Source organism: Calypte anna, chromosome 1 (assembly GCF_003957555.1).
Source record: "Calypte anna isolate BGI_N300 chromosome 1, bCalAnn1_v1.p, whole genome shotgun sequence".
NCBI lineage: Eukaryota > Metazoa > Chordata > Aves > Apodiformes > Trochilidae > Calypte > Calypte anna.
The window spans coordinates 56,924,036-56,944,824 of record NC_044244.1 but is presented as its reverse complement, the minus strand read 5'-3'; the positions used below and the strand labels follow the sequence as shown (position 1 = coordinate 56,944,824).

At 34.3% G+C, this 20,789-nt stretch overlaps 2 protein-coding genes across 2 annotated transcripts in view; one reads left to right on the top strand and one right to left on the bottom strand.

The window, feature by feature from the left end:
• PARPBP (PARP1 binding protein) overlaps positions 1 to 14,754 on the top strand; it is a 45,624-nt gene extending 30,870 nt beyond the window's left edge. The window contains exons 8-11 of the mRNA XM_008505374.2: positions 463 to 641; positions 3,909 to 3,990; positions 13,640 to 13,790; positions 14,407 to 14,754. Coding sequence (XP_008503596.2) covers positions 463 to 641; positions 3,909 to 3,990; positions 13,640 to 13,790; positions 14,407 to 14,741 — 747 coding nt within the window. The 3' untranslated portion in view covers positions 14,742 to 14,754. The remainder of the gene's footprint in view (positions 1 to 462; positions 642 to 3,908; positions 3,991 to 13,639; positions 13,791 to 14,406) is intronic.
• A 309-nt stretch (positions 14,755 to 15,063) lies between these two features.
• On the bottom strand, positions 15,064 to 16,241 carry PMCH (pro-melanin concentrating hormone). The gene is made up of 3 exons (XM_008505363.2): positions 16,005 to 16,241; positions 15,426 to 15,627; positions 15,064 to 15,144 (listed from the first exon to the last, which is right to left on the bottom strand). The coding sequence occupies exons 1-3, from the start codon at positions 16,239 to 16,241 to the stop codon at positions 15,095 to 15,097; spliced, it is 489 nt and encodes a 162-aa protein (XP_008503585.1). The 3' UTR covers positions 15,064 to 15,094.
• Between the last annotated feature and the right edge of the window lie 4,548 nt (positions 16,242 to 20,789).

Genomic DNA, 20,789 nt, shown 5'->3' with positions numbered 1-20,789 from the left:
GGAATTCTTTATTCTTGTAGAAAATAGCGAGGAATTAATCTTGTTCCAAACAACAAGAGATTGTGCCAAGTACCTCTGTTGTCAAATACTGATGGAAATCTCACTTTTAGCAAACTCCTTTAGCAGATTCAGTTAGTCAGAGAACTTGGACTTCACCAGAATGTTTGTGTACCACATAGCACTCTGATTGATTGTGAGAAAATATGTTTATTTCTGCCGATGGTTTCGTCACAGATTTGTTCATTTATTGTGTGACTTGCTGATCAGTTTGTATCTCCATCTGATAGTGATCTAAACTCCACTAATTGCTTGGGATGAGGTTCCCCAAAAATGCCAATTGCACTAAGGGAGGAAGGGGATTTGCACACCTGTGCTGATGTGGGTTCCTTTTGGAGGTGAGCGACTGGTCTGGCTTGCTGACCTCTCCTATAGTATGATCCTTTTAATTTTATTTACTTTTAGCCAAAATTGCACACCATAAATCATGGCACTGGGTATTGTGGCAGAGATACTGTAAAGGTATTGCTACTACTTCTGGATGAAGAAGCTGTCAATCCTCCTACCCAGAATAAAGCAGAACTTTTATATGATGATGAAAGCTTAAATTTGGTTGGAATGACCTCTGTTTTGACACTCTTCAGGTGAGTACTAAAAGATTTTTTGTGCTTGTGTTGAGTTTTTTTTTTTTAAATCTTTTACAGAGTGATTAATGAAGCATTGATGTTACACTAAGTAAATGACCAAAGTGTGAGGTTTTGTCTACCTGACACAACACTTTTGGATTATATTCTGATTTCTACATAGTAATTATTCTGTGGAGAGAGTTTCAAATAGTTTTTCATACCATGATCCACCAACCAGGGTAGTGTACAAATGGCATTTAAACAAATTCAGTGGCACGAAGCTCTGTTGTAGGGTCTGTAGTTGATGGTACACATTGACTCTAATGCTGGAAGTTGCTTTTGGGAAAGAATAAAATAAAGGAGAGTAGAGACAAAACTACCTCTGGTGGATATCTGGAAAGTCAAGCAGCCAGGGTTCCCAGACAAGCATCCTACTGTAGTGCAATGTTTGATTCCCAAGGAGTGCTTTTCCCCTGTTAACTGTATTGTTAAACCTGCTTGTCCCTGGTTTTGGTGCTTCTAGCAGTGATTGGAGCATCTGTTCATGAGGACAGGGGCTGCATGGCCAGCTGCTTATAAAGATTTGTGCATGCACATCTTTTTATTCCCTAACATAAAAGGAGAGCTACCATGAAAAGGGTAGGAAATCGGTGGGAAAAGGGAATGTTTCTTATGTTGGTGGCAGTCATTCCCTGTGAGAGCCCATCATAACAGCACTATCAGGGGGTGTAACTGCAAGGCTGTGAGGATAATAACAAGGAAAGAGAATAACTGATAGGACCTAAAGGTCCTAAAATGGAAGATGAAGGATCTTAAAAGTTTAAGAATTTAAGGGTTCAGTTATATTTATCATTCTACCTCTTTTATGAAACCAAAGAACAAGCACATTCTAACAAAAAAAGTTTCACTAATAAGAATCCTAAATAAAACTGTAATACTTTTATATTAAAAAGGCAGATTGTAACAGCATTGTGGAATATTTCCTTAATTTCTCAAATATCTGTGGATAGTTGTAGCTATATATTTCTATTTCATTATGAAACAAGATTAAAATAACTGTGATTTCAATCTCTTATTTTTCTGTCTCTTCAGAAATTCAGGAAAATTGATCCATGATACTTCTTGAATTGTTTCATTAATTTAATAAACCTTACTTTGCTTGTATATTTACCAGAATGAGAGGGAGTTAATCAGATTTGGGCTAATGATATGTGAATGGAATCAAAGCCTACATGAACTCTTCTGAACTAAACACTGCGTTGTTCAGAGCTAGAAATTTTTTTTCATTAACTCTTTAATTTAAAATTGGTGCTAAACCTCTTATTTCTGAACAAGAGAGACCACTGAGTGCTTCAGTTTCATTTATTTTATTTTTAAGCTGAATTTCTTTTCTTGAATTTTCCCAAAATGTAGAAGATACTTATTTGACTTAAAATCTTCTCAGTGCAGGTGTAAGCGAATAGTGCTGTCTGGGAATTTATATTGTAATTTAGACAATTTGTGAGTTTTCCTTGGTAATTCTTAGTGGTTAAATTTTTTTTGAATTTATTTTCCCATATAAAATCTTTTTGTTATTTTCTCTGTGTTTCCATTTAGAATTTTGCTTTAGAAGTAATTAATTCAGAATATTGAATTTATAATCCTAAATAATTGCTTTAGCAATACAAAACTTCACAAAAACTGAAATTAAACTTTCTATTTTCTTCCTCTTATTTTTTTTTTAAAGCTGCATGCAAGGCATAAGCATGCTATTTTTCCCACAGTATTTTTAAAATTTTAGCAGACAGAAACATGTAATGATGGTATTGAAATAAAGCTAAGTTGATTCTCATATAGAAAATATTACTTATGTTTCAGAGTTGAATTTTGCATGGCGATGGATTAAGAATTTTCATAGATTTTTGCAATAAATGTTCTCTTTTTCAGGATTTGTAGCTTGAACAGTTATTCAGGGTTTGGGGCAACTTTTTATTTGCTGGTTATTTTATATATTTCCCATAATATTTCTATCCTATTAACATTAGAGCCATCACCACCTGCTCATTTCTTTTCTTGCTTTGAAAATTTATTCAAGGAATACCCATGTTGCTCTGGTGTACAAAACAGAATCCCTTGAAAACCCATTTCTGTGGGCAGTAGAGTGGAAACTAATCTATCCATGCACTTGAGAAGCAGTGATGATTCCATCAGTTGCTTATCCTGAGGAATCACCAGTTGGAAAAGTGGGATACTGAGAATTTTGTCATAGTTTAAAACGAGAGCTGAGGGACCAGAACAGCAGTGTAAATGGGAGCATGGTGATAATACATCTTTTGGCAATTAGATTGCAATGCAAAACCACTACAAGGTTCTGTTTATTTGTGGGTGCAGAATTTCTGCAGAAATTAAAAAATAAAAAATGAGGGTAAATAAAAAAAAATTATGGAACAATTTAATAGAATGAGCTAAGTAAATAAAGAATGAGTTATTTTTTGAAAAAAAAAAAAAAAAACCATCCCCAAAACCTGCCCTCATATGCACACTGGCCAGCCATGAGTGTAAACAGAGATACAGTTATTTACAGATGCAGAGGTTAGTACTTTCTATTTCAAGACCGAAAATAAATCAATCCCCTCTTATATCATAGAATCATAGAATTGGCTGGGTTGGAAGGGACCTCAGAGATCATCAAGTCCAACCCTTGATTCACTACCGCTGCAGTTCCCAGACCATGGCACTGAGTGCCACATCCAGTCTCTTTTTAAATATCTCCAGGGATGGAGAATCCACTACTTCCCTGGGCAGCCCATTCCAATGCCTGATCACTCTCTCCGTAAATATGCATCAATAATTTTTGGTATTATGTACATCAAAATTTTCCTTTAACAATTCACATGCTGAAATATGGATATAGGTATTTTGTGTCAGTATTTCTATTGGAAAGTCTGTAAATCTGAGGAAAATCATTCTGGATGTCAACCAGATGCTGCTTTTCAAGTGGGTATAGGTAGAATGGTGACTTGAAAACTCATTACCAGCATTACAAATAAAAATAATGCTGGCACTGCAGAACTACAGTATTGTAAATATACTGCAGAATGATACCAGGAATTAGAACTGTAGGTGTGGTTTTGTTATGCTGTTTTCAGTTAGCATAGAACATATGTTTACTTAGAAAGGAAGAAACCAAAGCGAGGCTTGGTGAGTGATGATACTTGCCTTTTCTGTTTCTGATGCACTTACTATGGTATTTTTCTTAATTAATTGCTTTATGTTCTAAATATTTCTTACTGCCTTTTAATCCAGATCTCCAGCACAATCTAATGGATCTTCTCCAAAACCTGTTAGACAACGTATTCAAAAATCTATGGATGAAAAAAAAATTAAGGTACTGTGTAGGAATTACTATGCAACTATGGGTGTACTTAAAAATTTATGCTAAAATGAACATGAGTGTTAAAATTGGAAAATATTTGGATGAACAGTATCCCACAGATAAAGAAATATACTTGTGATAAACTTGTGGTAATTGACTCAACTCAAACCGACTTGTAATATGAAAGGAAATGCCTAAAGCTGCAGAAAATAGAGGCTTTGAAAGTACTTCCTAATGAAGATCTCTTAATGGAGATATACCAACATAATCTGTATCTCTTCGCTTAACCATCTGTGTATTTCAGGACTATAGATATCAAACCGAACCCATGTGAAAACGGAGATAAAACTGAATGTAGGCATCTGATTTCTGTTCTGACAACAGAGGCATTCTGAAAGTGTAATAATGAATTTTCAATTGCATTTTAAAGGTCTACTTTTTATCTGTAACATTCTGAGGACATTTCCATAAGAGTTCTTCATGAGCAGTAAAATGAAGTTGCTCGTGTCTGCTGCTATTTGATAGATGAAATGGAACATTACAAGAACATGCTAGAGTTGTAAGGGGTACAATTCAGAAAAAAAAATATTTCAATGTCTCTGGAAATTACCATCTTCTGGTGCATTTTACTTGGTTTCCTCAAAATTTTCAGAGTTGGTTGTTGGGAATGTAGAAAGAGACAGAACTTGTATCTTCCACAATTAACCAAGAAAACTCAATAGAAATAGTGATTTAATAATTTTTATAAACTTAGTCCTGACAACAGGTCAAAACACAAACAAAATCAGTATGTAAGGATGAAAACAGGTGTTTTAAACCATCTCAATTGCTTCTAGAACAGCACAATAAAAATACTTCTGTCATTGGATATGAGGGGAATTTTAATAAATTACTAATTAGAATTACAAATCGGAGAAGTAAAGTCATGTAAAGGAAGTAAAATAAAAGCACTGTCAATATCTCTAGCATGTGTTTTAATTATGCTCCAACTGTATTCCCAGTGCTTTATTTGGAATGGGGATGGGTTGGATGATGGGTGTTTTGGATACATGCACTAATTATGGTGAAATTTAGCTTAAAATGCATAGGGAAATTATGAAAAATTGAAACTGATAAAGGATTTTCGTTATATTCTACAATAAACAACATTTTAAAATTGCATCTTTACTCATCAAATAGCAAAAATGTAACATTGGAATAGACAGTTTCTTAGCTAAATGGAGGTTTTGTAATTGGATTAATGAACAACTATGTTCAGTATCAAAGTACAAAAATTAACTTAAATTAATTACCTGTCACATTTAAAACTTTTTCTCAAAACTTAAAAGTTTCATGACACAAACTCTCAAAAATATGAGTCTTGAGGTTGATTCATATTATGAAACTATTTTTGCAGTTTTAAGAATACCTTTTTTGCTAATAGAAAATACCAGATTAGCTACCATAATTTTTGTGCAAATAGTAGTTCTTTCAGAGGTCTCTGAATAATTGAATGAGTTCTAATTCAGGAGGAGGAATTGCATGTAAAGGGTCATCATGGCACTCTCCTGTGCTGCTTTTATTATGCCTGGTTCCAATAAGGATTCTGTGACTCCTATGATCCTTGTTAATACAGGAGAAGAGTCTGACTTTTTCTGTGGAACTCTGTCTTTAAGACTCATAGTCTTGCTTCACTGTGATTGCTGAAATAGAATGTACTTGTAACAAAATAGAATAATTTTTGAGACCTTTCAGTCAACTTCTAGAACAGATTTTGGTGGCCAGCAGGTGCCTAGCATAATTGAGGATAACTATATTGAAGTATAAATGACTTTTAGTCTTATGAAAACCAAAATTCAAAGAGAACAACAGGTCTGAAGGGCTCTAAAAGTGATCTAAAGATCTCTGGTGCTCACTTCTAAACTTTTTTGGCATTGTAGAAGATGACAAAGCTTGCTTATAGTCTTCTGTAGATTGTATCTCTGATGGTTGACTCTCTTTCCTTACTTTAGCTGTGTGGATGATGGAGTGGGATTAACGTATTAAATTGAATGCTACATAGAGCTATACAACTCATGTCTTAGGGCAACACTGAGGCTGCTAAACTGCCTCTCATAATCAGTCTTCTTTATGGCTTTCTTCCAGCATAGCCTATTATACCAGAGAGAGAAACTGCAGCGTGGAACTGAGGCCAAATATCTCAGGATGTTTTTGCATTTTAAAAAGTGAAAATAAAAATAATGCACTTCATAATGTAACTGTTCCTCAATCATGTAACAGCACAGAGTCCTCTTCTCAAGATGTCTGAGTGTTTCACGTTACTATTTTCAATTCTCTTTTCTGTATATCAGCCAAACATTGCCATTTAAACTACAGTATATTCCTGTGAAATCTAGAACTATTTTTTCAATATTCCTATGTTCACTTCAGTTTTGCTTCTCCTTCCAGTCTACTAAAATTGCTGTAGTCAAACAGTTAAGGACTTTTCTAGCTAAAACTCGGATAATTCCCTGCCGTTCATCTTAGATCTCTATCCTCTCACATAAAATCTTGCTCTTTTTCATGAAATATTCACCTTTCATTTTGTCTTTTTCTAGTATTCTTTATACCTTTCTAAAATTTTTCACAGTTTCCTTTGCATGTTTCTACGCTTTCCTTTTCTTTCCTAGTCTATGAAGACTTTTATAAGGTCCTGTCTTTCTCTTCTCTTTCTGTACCTTCTTTGTGGATGAATAAATCTACAAACAGAAGCATACTATCACTTTTATATGAACAGTTCAAAGATGTATATCTGAACTATGTGTCACATCTGTCAAAACTGTCATTTTTTTGTTACTTCTATACTATCCTATGAATACCCAACTGTTGATTTTGAAGTTGGTATTTTTATCTTCTCTGTTGTATTTAACATTGAGGACACTGTCTTACCTGTTACTCTTTTTTGATCAATAACACATCTGGAATACATTCTCTTCTGTCCTTAAGTACACTCAACTCTAATTTATTAAAAGTTCCTTGATATGCTGCCATGTATTTTTCTTGAACTTGATAGCTTCAGCTTTGACCTGTCCTCCTTCACTGAGATAGCTGTACAGAAAGCTATTATCAAACACACTGGATGCCATTCTAGTTTGCACCTCAAGCTGTTCTTGAAGTTGGGGTAGATCTACTTGTTTTAACTTATGCCAACCCATTGATACTTTCCGATTTACTGCTTTGAGATATCTGCCTTTTACATTCAGTCTGCAATACCAATCTTCATTGTTCATTTGTTGATTTTCAGACTAGCTCTTTCAGCTTTGTTTTATACTGCTTCTTATAGCTGAAGAGATTTCCTATAGGTATCTGCAGAACTCATTATCCTCCTTTAAAATATTTTTCAGTACCTTTAAATCAACCTCTCCCTAAAACTTAGCAGTGCTTTGTGTTGAGGTGGATGCCCATTACAATGACTAATTTCAGTTCCTTTTTGTATGAATCCATATATTTCTTGGATTGTAAGGTCTCTTGGTAGAAATAAATTTTGTGAAGTCTTTTACTGTGCAGTGCACAACACAATGAATTCCTTGTCCATGACTGTAGATCTCAAGTGCTTGAGTAATATTTATCACCTTCTTGCACTGAATATCGGCCTTCATTGAAATGTGTACAGGTTGCCTATAAAATTCACAGTTGTAAATTTTGTTATGAATAATGTGCTCATTTTAACAATTGACTCAGAAGTGATACCGTATATGTTTTTTGAATAAGACAGTATCAACATGATATTTCTTCTCAGTGTCAGTAATTCATCTTAGATGTTTCTTATGCAGTGTGTGATGGTAGTGTTAGTTCCATAAAATTATCCTAAGGACCCTTTTACGATGCAGACTCTGATAGGTGGTTAGATTGTTAGTCTATAGTACAAATTCATGATCTCTCATTAGAACTTGTCCAATAAATGTCTCATTTTCCATTATATTAGAGAGGGGAAGAAAAGCACAGTAGTGATTATTAGTGATTATCAGTCATTATTAGTGATTATTAGATTATTAGATATAGTTGTATGCACGTTTCCATCCAGATGAATGTATTGATTAAAACAACTCAGGAAAATCTAGAACGTTAAAGGAGAAACACTTCTCTAAATAAATAAAAAAAATAATTGAAAAAGTTTAAAAAAAATTGAAAGGGGGGGAAGAAACATCATTATACCCTCTCCTTCCTTAGGAGAAACTGATCGCTCATAAATTCTGCAGAGTTACGTGGAGGAGTGCAGACTGATAATACTTAGAGCTAAGGCACCATGTCATGCATTTGTGTTTATTATGTAAAAATATGGAGAGTGGATAAAGTCAAAGGGTAGCTATAAACTGGAATTGGTGTTTTAAAATAAAATAAATATGTGGGTATTTCTGTTGTGCTAAAAAAAAATTCCTGGCAAGAGTGAAAGACAAAGAAATAGTTTTGTCTTCCAGTCTTCATTAAATACTGGAAGACATAAAGAAAGATTACCTAACTATAAAGACATTTACTAGGAGGCAAAGCTGTTGCTCTTATCCCTTGAGGAGATAGAAGTCTGGGGAACTAGCATGTTGCATTTTTTTATTCCCTCCAGCAGAAAAAGGTAAGATAAATATTATGAAAATCTTCATTTGAGAGACAATTTAGAGTTTCAAGTTTGCTATCTGTTGTTTAAGTGAAATGTCTTCTGGTGAATGGTATTTTGCTGAAGGAATTTCTTATTCAGAAAGGTCCATAGAACAGCTAATGAGTTATGTCTCTTACCACCTCTTTCTGCTTTCTAAATATGTGTAAAAAGTTTACTTGGACAGGAGAGAGGTACTTTATGAAAAGAGAGTCCATGTCTGCTTCTTTGAATCATGCTTCCTTTTTCTGGAATAGGTTTGACTACTACTATTGTTTGATTACTTATCTCATTGATTTCAATGTGTTATGTAAGTCCTGGTAATTGGTGAGAGGGAGGAATGGAAGGACTGTTAGAATCAGCTTCTTTGTTTAAGCTGAAGAGCAATGTAACAACAAAAATGTTGTGTAAGTTTCTAGTCCTTTTTCTCCACCAGAAAAGATTAATTAAAGCTTCCCCTGAACTAATGGGATTGGGTTAAATAGAGAATTTAGGAGTTAAGAAGAAAGGAACAAAAGTATTAGGCTGTGAGCATGCAATATATGAGAGAGTAAAAGATCTTTTTTTTTTGTAAACTTGGGATTGTTTTGGCCTTTTGATACATAGTTTTAGAAATCCTGCTGCATTGTTAACACATTTACCCTGAAACAGCTGCAAGGAATTTCAGTAGTTTGGCATGTTTATTTCTTAATGTAACTGGAGACAGCCTTTCCTATATGAGGCACTATTTCCCTCCGATTGGGAACATAACTGTAGTTTAGTTTTAAGAAGAATTTGTGGCTCAAGAACTCTAACAAATCTTGGCATGCCTGAGGTTCATTGTAATTTTACTGTGTATAGACATCCTTCCAAGGAAAAAGCTCCAAAAATGCAAAAAAATCCCAGTCTGCCTTTCTAATGTGACTTGCTCATGCCTATATAAAATAACTTAATATCTAGCTTCATGTACTGCTGTTATTTTTCATTGCTCAGTTCTTTAAATGCTGTTACTTGAGAGAATTGTTTAGCCTATTTGTGATTCCAGTACAAATAAACTGTGACTTGGAAAACTATCAACAGGAAGTTATCAAGAGTTTTCTGTATGTCCACTGTAATAGTGAGCAGAAAATTCAAAGTAACAGAGAAACCAGACTTTCTCAGGTAATTCTCATCTATTGTAGCAAGAAATATTTATTTCTAAGTGGAAAATAATTATGGGGAGCATGAAGCTGATTATTAGTCTCAATGCATATGGAGTGTGCTAAAAATGAGTACCTGTAGGGGAGAGGGAGTGGGAAGAAAAAGATTGTGTTCACAACAAAATCTGAAGAAAGATTTTATTATTAGTGACAGTTGATAAACCATGTTTGCTTCTGCAAGACTCTTAAGCTACTTTCCTAGGATGAGCAGCTGTGAGTTTTGAGTAATATTGAAACCAAATAATGAGGTGATTTGAGGCTAAATGTTCTCTGAACAGTATTAGGTTAATTTGGGATAACGAAAGCTGGTACAATGTCATGCTAAAAAATAAAAATCGGTAGTTTCAGTACACTAAAAGGTTGCTGTTACGTGAACAGGACATTTTTCATGTTTGACTAACATGATGCCTTAGTTTGGCAGTGATACTTATAATTCATTGTTTTCTTACTCTTCCCTTTTTCAATTTCTCATTCAACATACCTTTAATATTTTGTATCTAAAAGGACAAGGGCAAGGATGGAGAGAAGACATTTTCTCTTTTTATCTCTTTTCCTCTTTCAAGTAGTATTCTAATTGTTTGGCTAGAAAATAAAAACATGTGTTTGTTGTTACTGATGTAGATTTTCAAAATTCTATTATGCCATTCCAGTGTATAAAACCAAAATCTCAACATTCTTACTGACTAAATATTGGCAGTACTGTCTGTATGCAGATGCTGGAAGGAGATCTGGAATAGATTATCAACTAACTTCTAGAAATAAATAGAGCATGCACCAGTAATATTTCATAAAAGTGAATGTTTTATATTGGCATCTTGAACAACTGAAAAACTTCTCTAGATAGAGAATTCAAAGTGAGAGAAAACCTTGCTTTATTTATCTACTCATTGGGACTGAAATGATGTCTTGAATTCTGACAGACTTTCTTCAAGCTGAACAGCAGTAGCAATTAACCCCTTTTTCTGAAATGCAGCAGAATGTCTTTGTATAGGGATAACAGCAACATCCCACTTGCTTGTGAAAAGGAGAGGGGATAGCAAGTCTGAATATATTGCATACTATTTGTGTTCAACTATTTGAATAGCAAATGGAGTTCCCAACATCTTTTTGCTCTCCCAGAGCTGTGGGTCTTTGGGATAGTGCCCTCAGGGCAGTGGATTTCCTGGAATTTAATGTAAAATAACTGTATTATCTAATAGCTATTCCAAACTGTTGACTGACTTAATTATGTGTGCTTCAGTCAAGCATTAAGTTGATCTTTTTTCTTTAAAACATTCCAGTGAAGCTTTATCTTTAATTTAGTACTAGACTTGTGCTTTTTCGTTCTGCCTTCAGGCTATTAAAGTTTAGTTACTGCTACCTCACTCAATATTATACAGATGTTTTTACTAGAGATATACATTCCTAGACTAGCTGGGAGGTGTTGACTACTTCAACAAATTTAGTCTTGCACTTTTGATTTATATTTGCCCTCCAGATTAGTACAGGACTCAGCTGAAACATTCACATTTGTTTGAGGCTTGTATACCGCTTGCAAATGACTCAATGGGATGTGATGCAATACAGAGGGAAGGTTTGAGCCTACTTCAGACTTGAATGTAGCTGAAAAAGTTTGTGCTGCAAGTTTTAAAGTATTTGAGCTTGACTTCTGTCCTTTGACTTCATGTTTTAAACCCTGCAAACTAAATCAGTGAAGTGTCAGATGGAGGTTCTTAAAGAAACAGTCAGGTTCAAAAAAATAGTTCCATTTATTGTTAGTTGTATAATGGTAACTATTGGGCTTTCTTGCTCAACTCTGATGTTCTTTATCAACTCGGCACAAACTGTAGCTTATTTACCTTGTGCAATATGAATATGTGATAGAACTCTGCAAGTTGCATATTTTTTGGTGTGTGTCATTTGCTGAACAATAATTAAGAATTGAGGGAATTTTAAAGGATTAAGCTGAAGTATTTAAGAAACAGAAAATACAGGAAAATATTTTGCATTAATAAACAACTTCAAGCTTGAAGAAAATGTCTCATAAACATCGTAATTGTACAGTAGGATTTTAATTAAGTTTAAAATACAGTTGCGTTTTTAATTATTTCTAATTCTTAAGCTTATTCTGGGGATAGCTTCTCCAGCCTTCAAAATACTTTCTATAAAGAGTATAAAGTTAATAACATACACTTAACGACTTGGTGAGCTAAGGCTTAAACTTGAAGCACACAAAATCTTGTAAATTATCTATGTGTATACTCTTATCTTAAGGTAAATATTTTAAGTACATAGTAGATTATTTCTTTAAAAAGACTGTAATTGTTGAGAGGCAGGCTGGCTAGATTTCCTTGTTAATTCTGCCTTTCTTTCCCAGGCTGTTATCTGGCACAGACAATTTGCAGTTTGGGAACGATGGACAACTGGGAAAAGTTGAGCTTTTTAACTCTGGATGTGAATACTGAGTTTAAAGTAAAACTATGCAACCACTGTATTAAGTCAGAAACAAAACCTACATTTCTGTAAATAAACGGCATATTTTTTTTCCAAAGAGACTTGTAGGTGTGTTCACCTGGCCAACTGCATTTCAAGATGTTTCAGTTGTAACTCCCAGATAAAAATCTAGACTCTTTTATCTTATATGGATGAAAACCGTATATTATGAAAGTGGCATAAAATACGACTGAGTTTCGTAGATGAAGTCCCCTGTAAAAGGAATTTTCTGGGAACATATTCTGTCTTTCTATCTAAATCTGAGATTTTGAGTTGGAAGAAAGATGAGTCAAACCTGAATTGTAAGATTTAAACATGCTTGTGTTAAGAAAAGTAAAATTGCATGATTCAAATATTTTAATCCAAAAAGTAACTGTAAACCTCAGTCCCATTATCTATATATGTAGCTATTAAATATGTCTATATTAAATACATAGAAAAAAATTTGAATTTTTTTTTAAGTTTTGTGGTTATGCAAAACTAGATGCAATAGTGCTTTTCAGTACTGTAGATATCTGTCAACTTACCCTATATGATTAAGTGCTGACAAACCTGAAGTTAGATGTTGGCATTCAACAGGGAAACAGCTTTATTTTGTGAGTAAATGGGAAATTTTGCCAGTGGAAAGAGAAGCTTGCCAGTAGAAGAGCTGAAATACTTCATATTTGGTTTTACATATAAGTATGGTAAAGCTTGGTTTATATCATCTATCATTGTAGTGTAACAAGGCAACCAGGTGCCCCTAATTGCCAGGGAGTGAGCATGAGCTTGTGTCAAGCCCACCTGTGCCCAATTAGGTTTGGCCCCCACTGCACATGAGCAGGACCAGGGGGCCAATAAAAAGTGAGTCCTAAGGCACAAGCTCATGCTCACTCCCTGCAATTAGGGGCACCTGGTTGCCTTGTTACACTACATATCATTACTTTTTGATGTTGCTATTATGCTTTCCTCTCTGTGTAAATTGCTTAAGTGGTGAGACTCATCCTGTTCTTGGCCTTTATCAGCTGATATTGCAGAGGTGATGATCTCTGGAAGTGTAATAATTTGCTACAGTAGCCATGCCAGTTAATGGTAAAGTGGGTAGCCTATCAGCAGAGAACTTTGGCAGAAAATCTTAAATTGAAACTATAAAGGTTACACATTAACTTATTGAAAGTGGTGAAAAAGATTTTAAAAAAATTTTAGGACTTCAATAGAAAAATGTATTAGTAGTATTGACAGCCTTTACACTTTGTAGAAGAATACTTCATCAATATTTTTTATATGAGCATACTCATTTTTCTGGTATTTTACATAAAAAATTTCAAGACAGAAGAATGGGAGTCTTGACTGTTTTGCTTTTCTTGCAGTTGCTGTCTTCAGCTTCTGCAAATAAATAAAGCTAATACCAGCTTGCTGTTTACAGGTGAAACAATCTTCGATCAAATCTCAGTTTGCATGTACATATAAAAATGAGTTGAGTGAAATAAAGGATCAGAGTTTCCTTGGCAGTAGCCAAATTCCGACCTGCAGACATGCTGTACTGAAGCAACATTTAAAACCTGGGTATCTCGCAGGTAAGCTGTAGTAGGATTGAATAAATAAATGTTATACCTGATATTTCAAATGTTAACAAAAAGGCTTCAGTAAATCTAAAGTATGAATGTGTTTTCAAGAAAAAGATCTCATTACTCAGTGTATGCTATGATCAGTTACATGTGTTTGCATTAAAATTATAATGCTAACGTTTTGAAAATATAAGTGTGTTGTAAAAATATTTATGGATGCTACCTTGAGGTTCGAATTTTAATACATTTTTAGTTAATTTTTTTTAGAAAAATAAGCTAGGTGAAAATTGTATTTTTGTCATTTAATAATGTAAAAAACTGATATTACTCCACTATATACCATATGATAAATAATTTCTTGAGTCTTCAAGTATCTTTTCCAGTATCTTAAAGTTATAAACCCCTAAGTTAGTTGCTATTGCATATTTTTCAACAGTGTCATTTTAGATGGGCAGTACACTTATGAACAAATAGCAAATATAACTGCAATGACCAGCATAGTTTAATTTTACTCATAAAGCACTACTTTTAATTAAAAAAACACTCCTGTAATAGAAAAAGAATGAATAAGTCCAGGTAACTTTTTATTTCTTCACATATGTTTTTTGATATTCTTACATGACAGAAGGTATGAATTCATGTCTTGATGTACCAGTGCTTGGAACTATTTCTGAAAATGTTCACCAGACTAGAAGTTATACAGACACGGGAAATCTGAGTTGTCAGCCAAGAAGCAAGAACTCCAAGAATGAACAGATGGATTTGAATAATGACAAAGTAATCTGTGATAAGGAAAGTGAACCATTTTTGCAAAAAAATGCTAAAAGACCTAAAACTTCAAACAGCCCTCAGAAGGAACTGAACAGCAAAATTGCTGTAAAAGGAAAACAGAGCAAAACTGCAAGGAAGATTAAATTGATTGCTGGTCAGTCAAAATTAACTAACTTTTTTCGACTATAAGGTTTGTTTTGACATAAATGGTATGGTGACTGGTTTAGAAGTTGTAAAATTTTGTGAGAAAAGGGTGAAATTCATTAGTTTTCATACCCAGGTAAGTGGAAGTAGATTGTGTGTCATATTAAACAAATACAAGTCTGGATTATGCAGAAGTCTTTTATTTTTTATAATGGTACATCATTCAGAAATACAGCTATGGGTTTGTTGGTAATGAATTACGTTTCCCTCTACAATACAATGAGGAAGGATTTTTGGATGCGTTTGTGTAGCCACATTAAAACACAGTAATTACAAATTACATTGAATTAATAATAAAGTGTGTCATCTTCAAAGAAGAAGGTGTAGATCATTAATTTTCAGACTTGCCAACAAGGTCGATAGACTCTTCCCAGCATACATCTGAGCACTATAAAAAAAATTAATTCAATAGTTCAAATTATAGAAGAACTAGAATTCTTTATGGCTTCTGCAAATGTTAATTAAACAAATACATCCTCTAATTAAACAAATACATCCTCCCCTGTGCATTGAATCACAATAGATGTAAACAGGAAATGCAAAATTTAATCAGCCCTAAGAATCCCAAATAAAAGTTTGGAAGTTAACATTTATCCAATTGCTATGTAGACATTGCTTTATACTTTACCAGAATGAGATAAATTGGTTTAAAAAGGAAAATACACTTACTGTCAAAATCCCTTCTTCCTATGGGGAATTTAGCTGAATTTTCTTTATCTGCAGTCTCTCTTTCCTGTATTGATTCAATACCCGGAATTTCAGTCTCAGCTGGAAAAGTCACGGCTCCCTTGACTACAAGATAAGGTTGTTGCTTTCTACCTAGGCTGAGTGGCATGAGAGGATTTAAGAAGTCGTGTCTGGAACCTGTGTCCTGTTTTATGGGAAAAGAAGAGTAGCAGTTTAATTAAAGTCAGTTGTGCTTACTTCTTATACTTAAGAGTGAAAGTAGTTTGTCTTTCAGGAAAATATTTTAAAAGTAATGATCTGCATTATGCTGAAGTGGTTTTATGGTAAGGAACATAATAAAAGAGAGAGTCATATTTGGTAATGTTAAAAACCTGTTGCTGCATAGAGGTACAAGCTGAATCACATAAAAATATAGCCTTTTCCCCCCCAGGTTTTGGCTAAATATGATTTATATGCCTTTTGTATACTCACCAGATTATTACTTTATATTGTTCTACTTCTTTCCTAAAGGGCTATAAAGAGAATTCCCATTTTACAGTTAAGCCAAAACTGAAAACTCACCACGTTTCTGTCATCCTCTTCATCCAAAACACTGCTGTCTTCAGACTTGTAATGCTTCAGCAATGGCACAGCTCCTCTGTTTGCAGTTCTGTCTCCATTTCGAAGAATTTTTTGTAGCTTTAATGTGGTTAGCAATATATCTCCATCTACCTTTTGCTGAGATTTTGAAACTGAGAGTAGAAAACCTTGAGAAAAGAGAGAGAGAGAGAGAATGAACACATATGATGAGGGACACATTCTTAGTTATTTAACGCTTGCATGGAATTTAAGCAGTTTTCAAATTTCAAGCTTTTCCTGTTGTAAATGAATATATTCTCTGTGTCCACTTTATATATTATACACATTGAATGGAAACTACTTAAATGGCTGATGAGTTCACTCTCTTGATATGGGTTCATATCAAGGAGTAACCTTTCCTATAATCCCTCTAATCACATCTCTTGTTTAGGACTACTTAAACCTTTCTTTAGCATGGATTTGTTTCTTTGCATGTTTTTAGAACAGCACAGATTAGTTCCTTTTGATGGATCAGTATAATGGATATAATAATCACAGATGAACTCTGTGTTGTTTATAATATCCTACTTCCTGTTAAAGCAATTTAAGACAAGGGATTGATCTCTGTAAGTAGGCAGGACTGCTGAAAAAGTGATCTCATGATTTTTGATCAAAACTGCTTCACTTAAAGAGTTAAGCTAGAAATTTAACAAGAGCTTAGACTGATACTGTGTTAGGATGGAAATAATTAATTTTTATCTTGATGTCCATTATATGATGTTACATTGTTCAGAGCTTATGGCTAGAAACCTTTAGTAATACACAAGTATATTTTTCTGCATTTTCTTTGTGAAAATTCAAACATCAAAAACATTTTAGAAGTGATACTAACCAAATGCAATTGAAACCAATGAAAAAACATTTTCTAGAAGCATCATTAAACAAATTCAATTAAAAAAACCTCAAAACACAGTTTTAAAAGGTAAAGGACTGTGACCTGAAACAAGCTATTCCTAGTATGTTTGAGTTGCCTTTATCTAATAACAGGTAACAAAAAACATTTGGACAGCAAGCTGGATGACTGATTGCTGAGCACAGTGCAGGCATGAGATTAACCACCTAGCATATGCCACAAATGTTGTGACTGGTAGACTTGAACTCCCCTATATATATATACATCATTCCCTTGCAAAAATCAGAGCACTGTGGGCAGAACCGCCTCCTCCCCCAGGTTCTGTTCAAAGGTGATGAATGAGGTTCTGTGCATGGTGCTGAATGAACATACTGCCAATCCGTGCACAGTCGTCCTGGCAGAGAGAGAAGTGCCTGGTGGAGAGTTATCCTTTTCCACCTGGAAAAGCAGACTGCCTTGCCAGAAGTTCTGGGTACAAAGTTTAATGGGAAAATTCGTCCTGCTGCAATAAGCAGTTTTTTAACTAAGACATTTTGGGTATAGTCACTTATCGTCAAATGGTGAAAGTGCATTTAATCCTTTCTGGGCAGAACATCTTTGACAAATATAATTATTGCTTGTCATCCTTTTCATTTTCTTGCTGTAGAGCCTAAACTTGCCTGTGGGTAATTGAGGTGTTTTCTTTGCCTTTAATTGCCTGGCTACAAAGGAGACAAATTTAAAAGTCAATTGTATATGGTTTTATACTTTGCATCCAACCTAATTTTTATTCTTCCCTCCCTCACAGTCAGTATTTGTATGGTTTTGTTCAGTTAATAAAGTAAAAGCCCTATATGGTCTGTAATGGTACTTTTCATTTAGCTCAGCCAAGTCAGAATGAGAAGAGTGCTTTGAAGCTGCCATTGACAGCAAATATTTCTATGTTGGTATATGAATTAAGAGTTGGGAAACAAGCTATCCTCCCAGTAATTGTGTGTGTGTCAAGAGCTTCTGCTTATCTGAAGCTACAGGTATGTAGTATATATCATAGAATCATAGAATTGCCTGGGTTGGAAGGGACCTCAGAGATCATTGAGTCCAACCCTTGAACCACTGCTGCGGTTGTTAGACCGTGGCACTGAGTGCCACATCCAGTCTCTTTTTAAATATCTCCAGGGACAATCCACCATATCACATATGGCTTGCTTTCAGATGCTTCCCTTTATGTGAATAGAAAGTACAGTTGAAATAGGAAACACTGACCTGGATCCATTGGAAAATCAATCTATAGATCTACAGTGTGCATGTAGTTGCCTACTGTGTCCTTAAGCTGATGCCTATAGAAGAATATCAGATCAGGACAATGTTATAGTACCCCCTCCCCCCCCAGTATCCTCTAGTACTTCTTGAACTGTCTGTTAACAGTTGTTGAAGATGTGAGGTTGTTCTAGTGATAATTAGTAGAACCACCTAATTAGACTGTGAAGAAATCGATAGAATATGTCTGTAAATTCAGTGACCTTTCTGCCTGTTCAGAGCAACAGATAACATTTTTACACCTGCAGATTTGCAAAGCACTGTGAACATCTCTTCATAATGCCATTGGGAGTCCAAACACTCTAATGCCTGCCTTTTTTCCCCTTTTGTCTTGAATCTTGAGTTTAGTTATGTTGGAAAATGTTTTAATATACCAGCCTCTGTGCTTTATCATTATTTAGCAAAGAGGACAAGTGTTTGAGTCTAATGCCCAGTATTGTTAGAACAATAAAACAGGTGTGTCACGTAGAGCCTAATTTTTTTTTACCATTATCAGAACTGAAAAACTTCGCAGTGTTAATGCAAAAATGCAAGAACCTATGTAAGCAACCTTAACAAATCATTTTACTGAATCTTAAAGTAGCACAAAAGTACCTGGTAAATGTTAACTTGCCCAGTAGCATACTGTGGTTTTAGAAGGTAGTGGGTTCTTTTGATTGGCTTTTTGTGTGCTTGTTTTGTTTTTTAGTTTGGATCTTGTCAATTTAATATAAGCATCTATATTTCAAACCTTTTTGAGTGTAGTTAGAGGATTTTTGTTATTCATTTGTATATCAATGAGACTTTGGAATGCTGATTTAAAACCAAACCCAAACTCTTCATATTGTGCTTGTACATTTGTGGGATCCTTTAGTAGCAGAGAATACACAGACTGCCTTTCATATTTCCAATAGAATGTAAAAATTTGGAGTTACATGCATGAAATGTATTTTCAAGGTACTTAAAACATTTTATTAGTTCTGAGTAACAACAAAGCCTTTCCTTACCTTGCTAAATAACTAAATATATTAGGGTTTTTTGTATTAAAAACAACAAGAAAACATTTGTGGCATTTTTTAAGAGATAGGTTTTGGCAATAGATTTAACATATGCATTGTGTTGGACTTACAGGATCTTTTTTAATTTTTCAAGTGTAAATTTTGCTTGGACAGTAAAAAGAATAGACTGATGGTACTAAATGTTAATTTGTTCTTTTTATTTAAACCTGATACAAATAGAGGTTAAAAAAAAAAAAATCCAGAAAAAATTAATTTGCTTAGGAGGCAGTTGCTAAAGTTGGAAATTCCCTGTGCTGGGTCACCTCCTCTGAACTCAAGATTTGTCCATATGGAAGTCAAGGAGAAGTGATATGGAGTCCTGCTTGATCAACAAGAAGCTCCTGAAAAACTCAAAATAATCATTAGGGGTGTGGAATTAGAGACAGGTAACTTGGAAGACTACACAGAGACACTGTCTGACTGTGTGGGGACTGGCTTAGAAAAGCAAAAGACCAGATGGAGTTGAATTTGGTGAAGGGTGCCAATGGCAAAAATGAGTTCTACAGCTTTATTAACAGAAAAAGGAATAATTTGGAAAGTGTGAGTCTGCTGCTGAATGGGGTACTGGACACCAAACACTTGGAAAGGTTACAGTGCTCAGTACTGGTTTTAACCTCAATCTCTACTGATAGGATTTGCCTTCACAAATCCCAGGTCTGTGAGTCCAGAGGGAGCATGTGGAGTATTAAGGACTTTCCCTCAGTAGAGGAGAAGCAAGTTAGGGGACATTTAAATAAATTGGAAATATATAACATATGTATGTCCCTGCTTTGAGTAATGGGTTGAACTTCAAAGATCATGAGATCCATTCCAACCTCAATCATTCTGTGATTTGTAATTCTTAATTTTCACGCCTCCGTGGAATCTTCTGTTTGCTAGATACACATTTTTCTAAACATAAATAGGCTCTTAGCCTGCCTTTCTTTGAATTTATATAGCCTGCTTCAGCAGTTGTATATTTGACCTATACTGTCTGATTTATTTGTTCCTCTACCAAAGAATGTGTAATATTCAACATAAATACTTTCTTCAGGATGTAAAATGCATGGAAACAAGTTTAATAACAACGTGATCTGTAAGTGATCAGAGTAAACTGGTGTTCTCTCTGATTTTTTGTAAGGAAAATTATTTTTGTTCATTTACTTAATGAATAAATATCTGTGTTTAACATTTAGCATAAATATTTTTAACTTAAGGTGATGAACTTGTTCTGTCTCGCAAGTCAAAAATACCTGTTTTACAAGATCAGTGGTTTTTGCAAGAACAATTTGAATCATTAACAACTTCCCTCAGCATTTGTGTTTGACTTCTACTTCATACACATTTATAATGACCTCTAATCTAAAAATGTAATTATATTAATGTTTTTTTTTACATTAATACATTTGATGAAGCCATAAAACATTCCAGAAAATGTAACACTAGACTAATGAATATGCAGCCATTGTATTTAATACTGGCAAATGACGGAGAGCCATAAACTTATTGGTATAAAGTGGTGGAGAGCCATTTTTTATTCATATTTAATGAATGGGCAACAAG

Bases quoted from the DNA above. Each gene is read 5' to 3' on its own strand.
- PMCH (XM_008505363.2), bottom strand. From the start codon at position 16,241: ATGTGTCCCTCATCATATGTGTTCATTCTCTCTCTCTCTCTCTTTTCT. The intron at 15,628-16,004 runs GTGAGTTTTCAG...CCCATAAAACAG, and splicing joins AAGAGGATGACAGAAACGTG to GACACAGGTTCCAGACACGA. The intron at 15,145-15,425 runs GTAAGTGTATTT...TTTTTTTTATAG, and splicing joins AGGAAGAAGGGATTTTGACA to TGCTCAGATGTATGCTGGGA.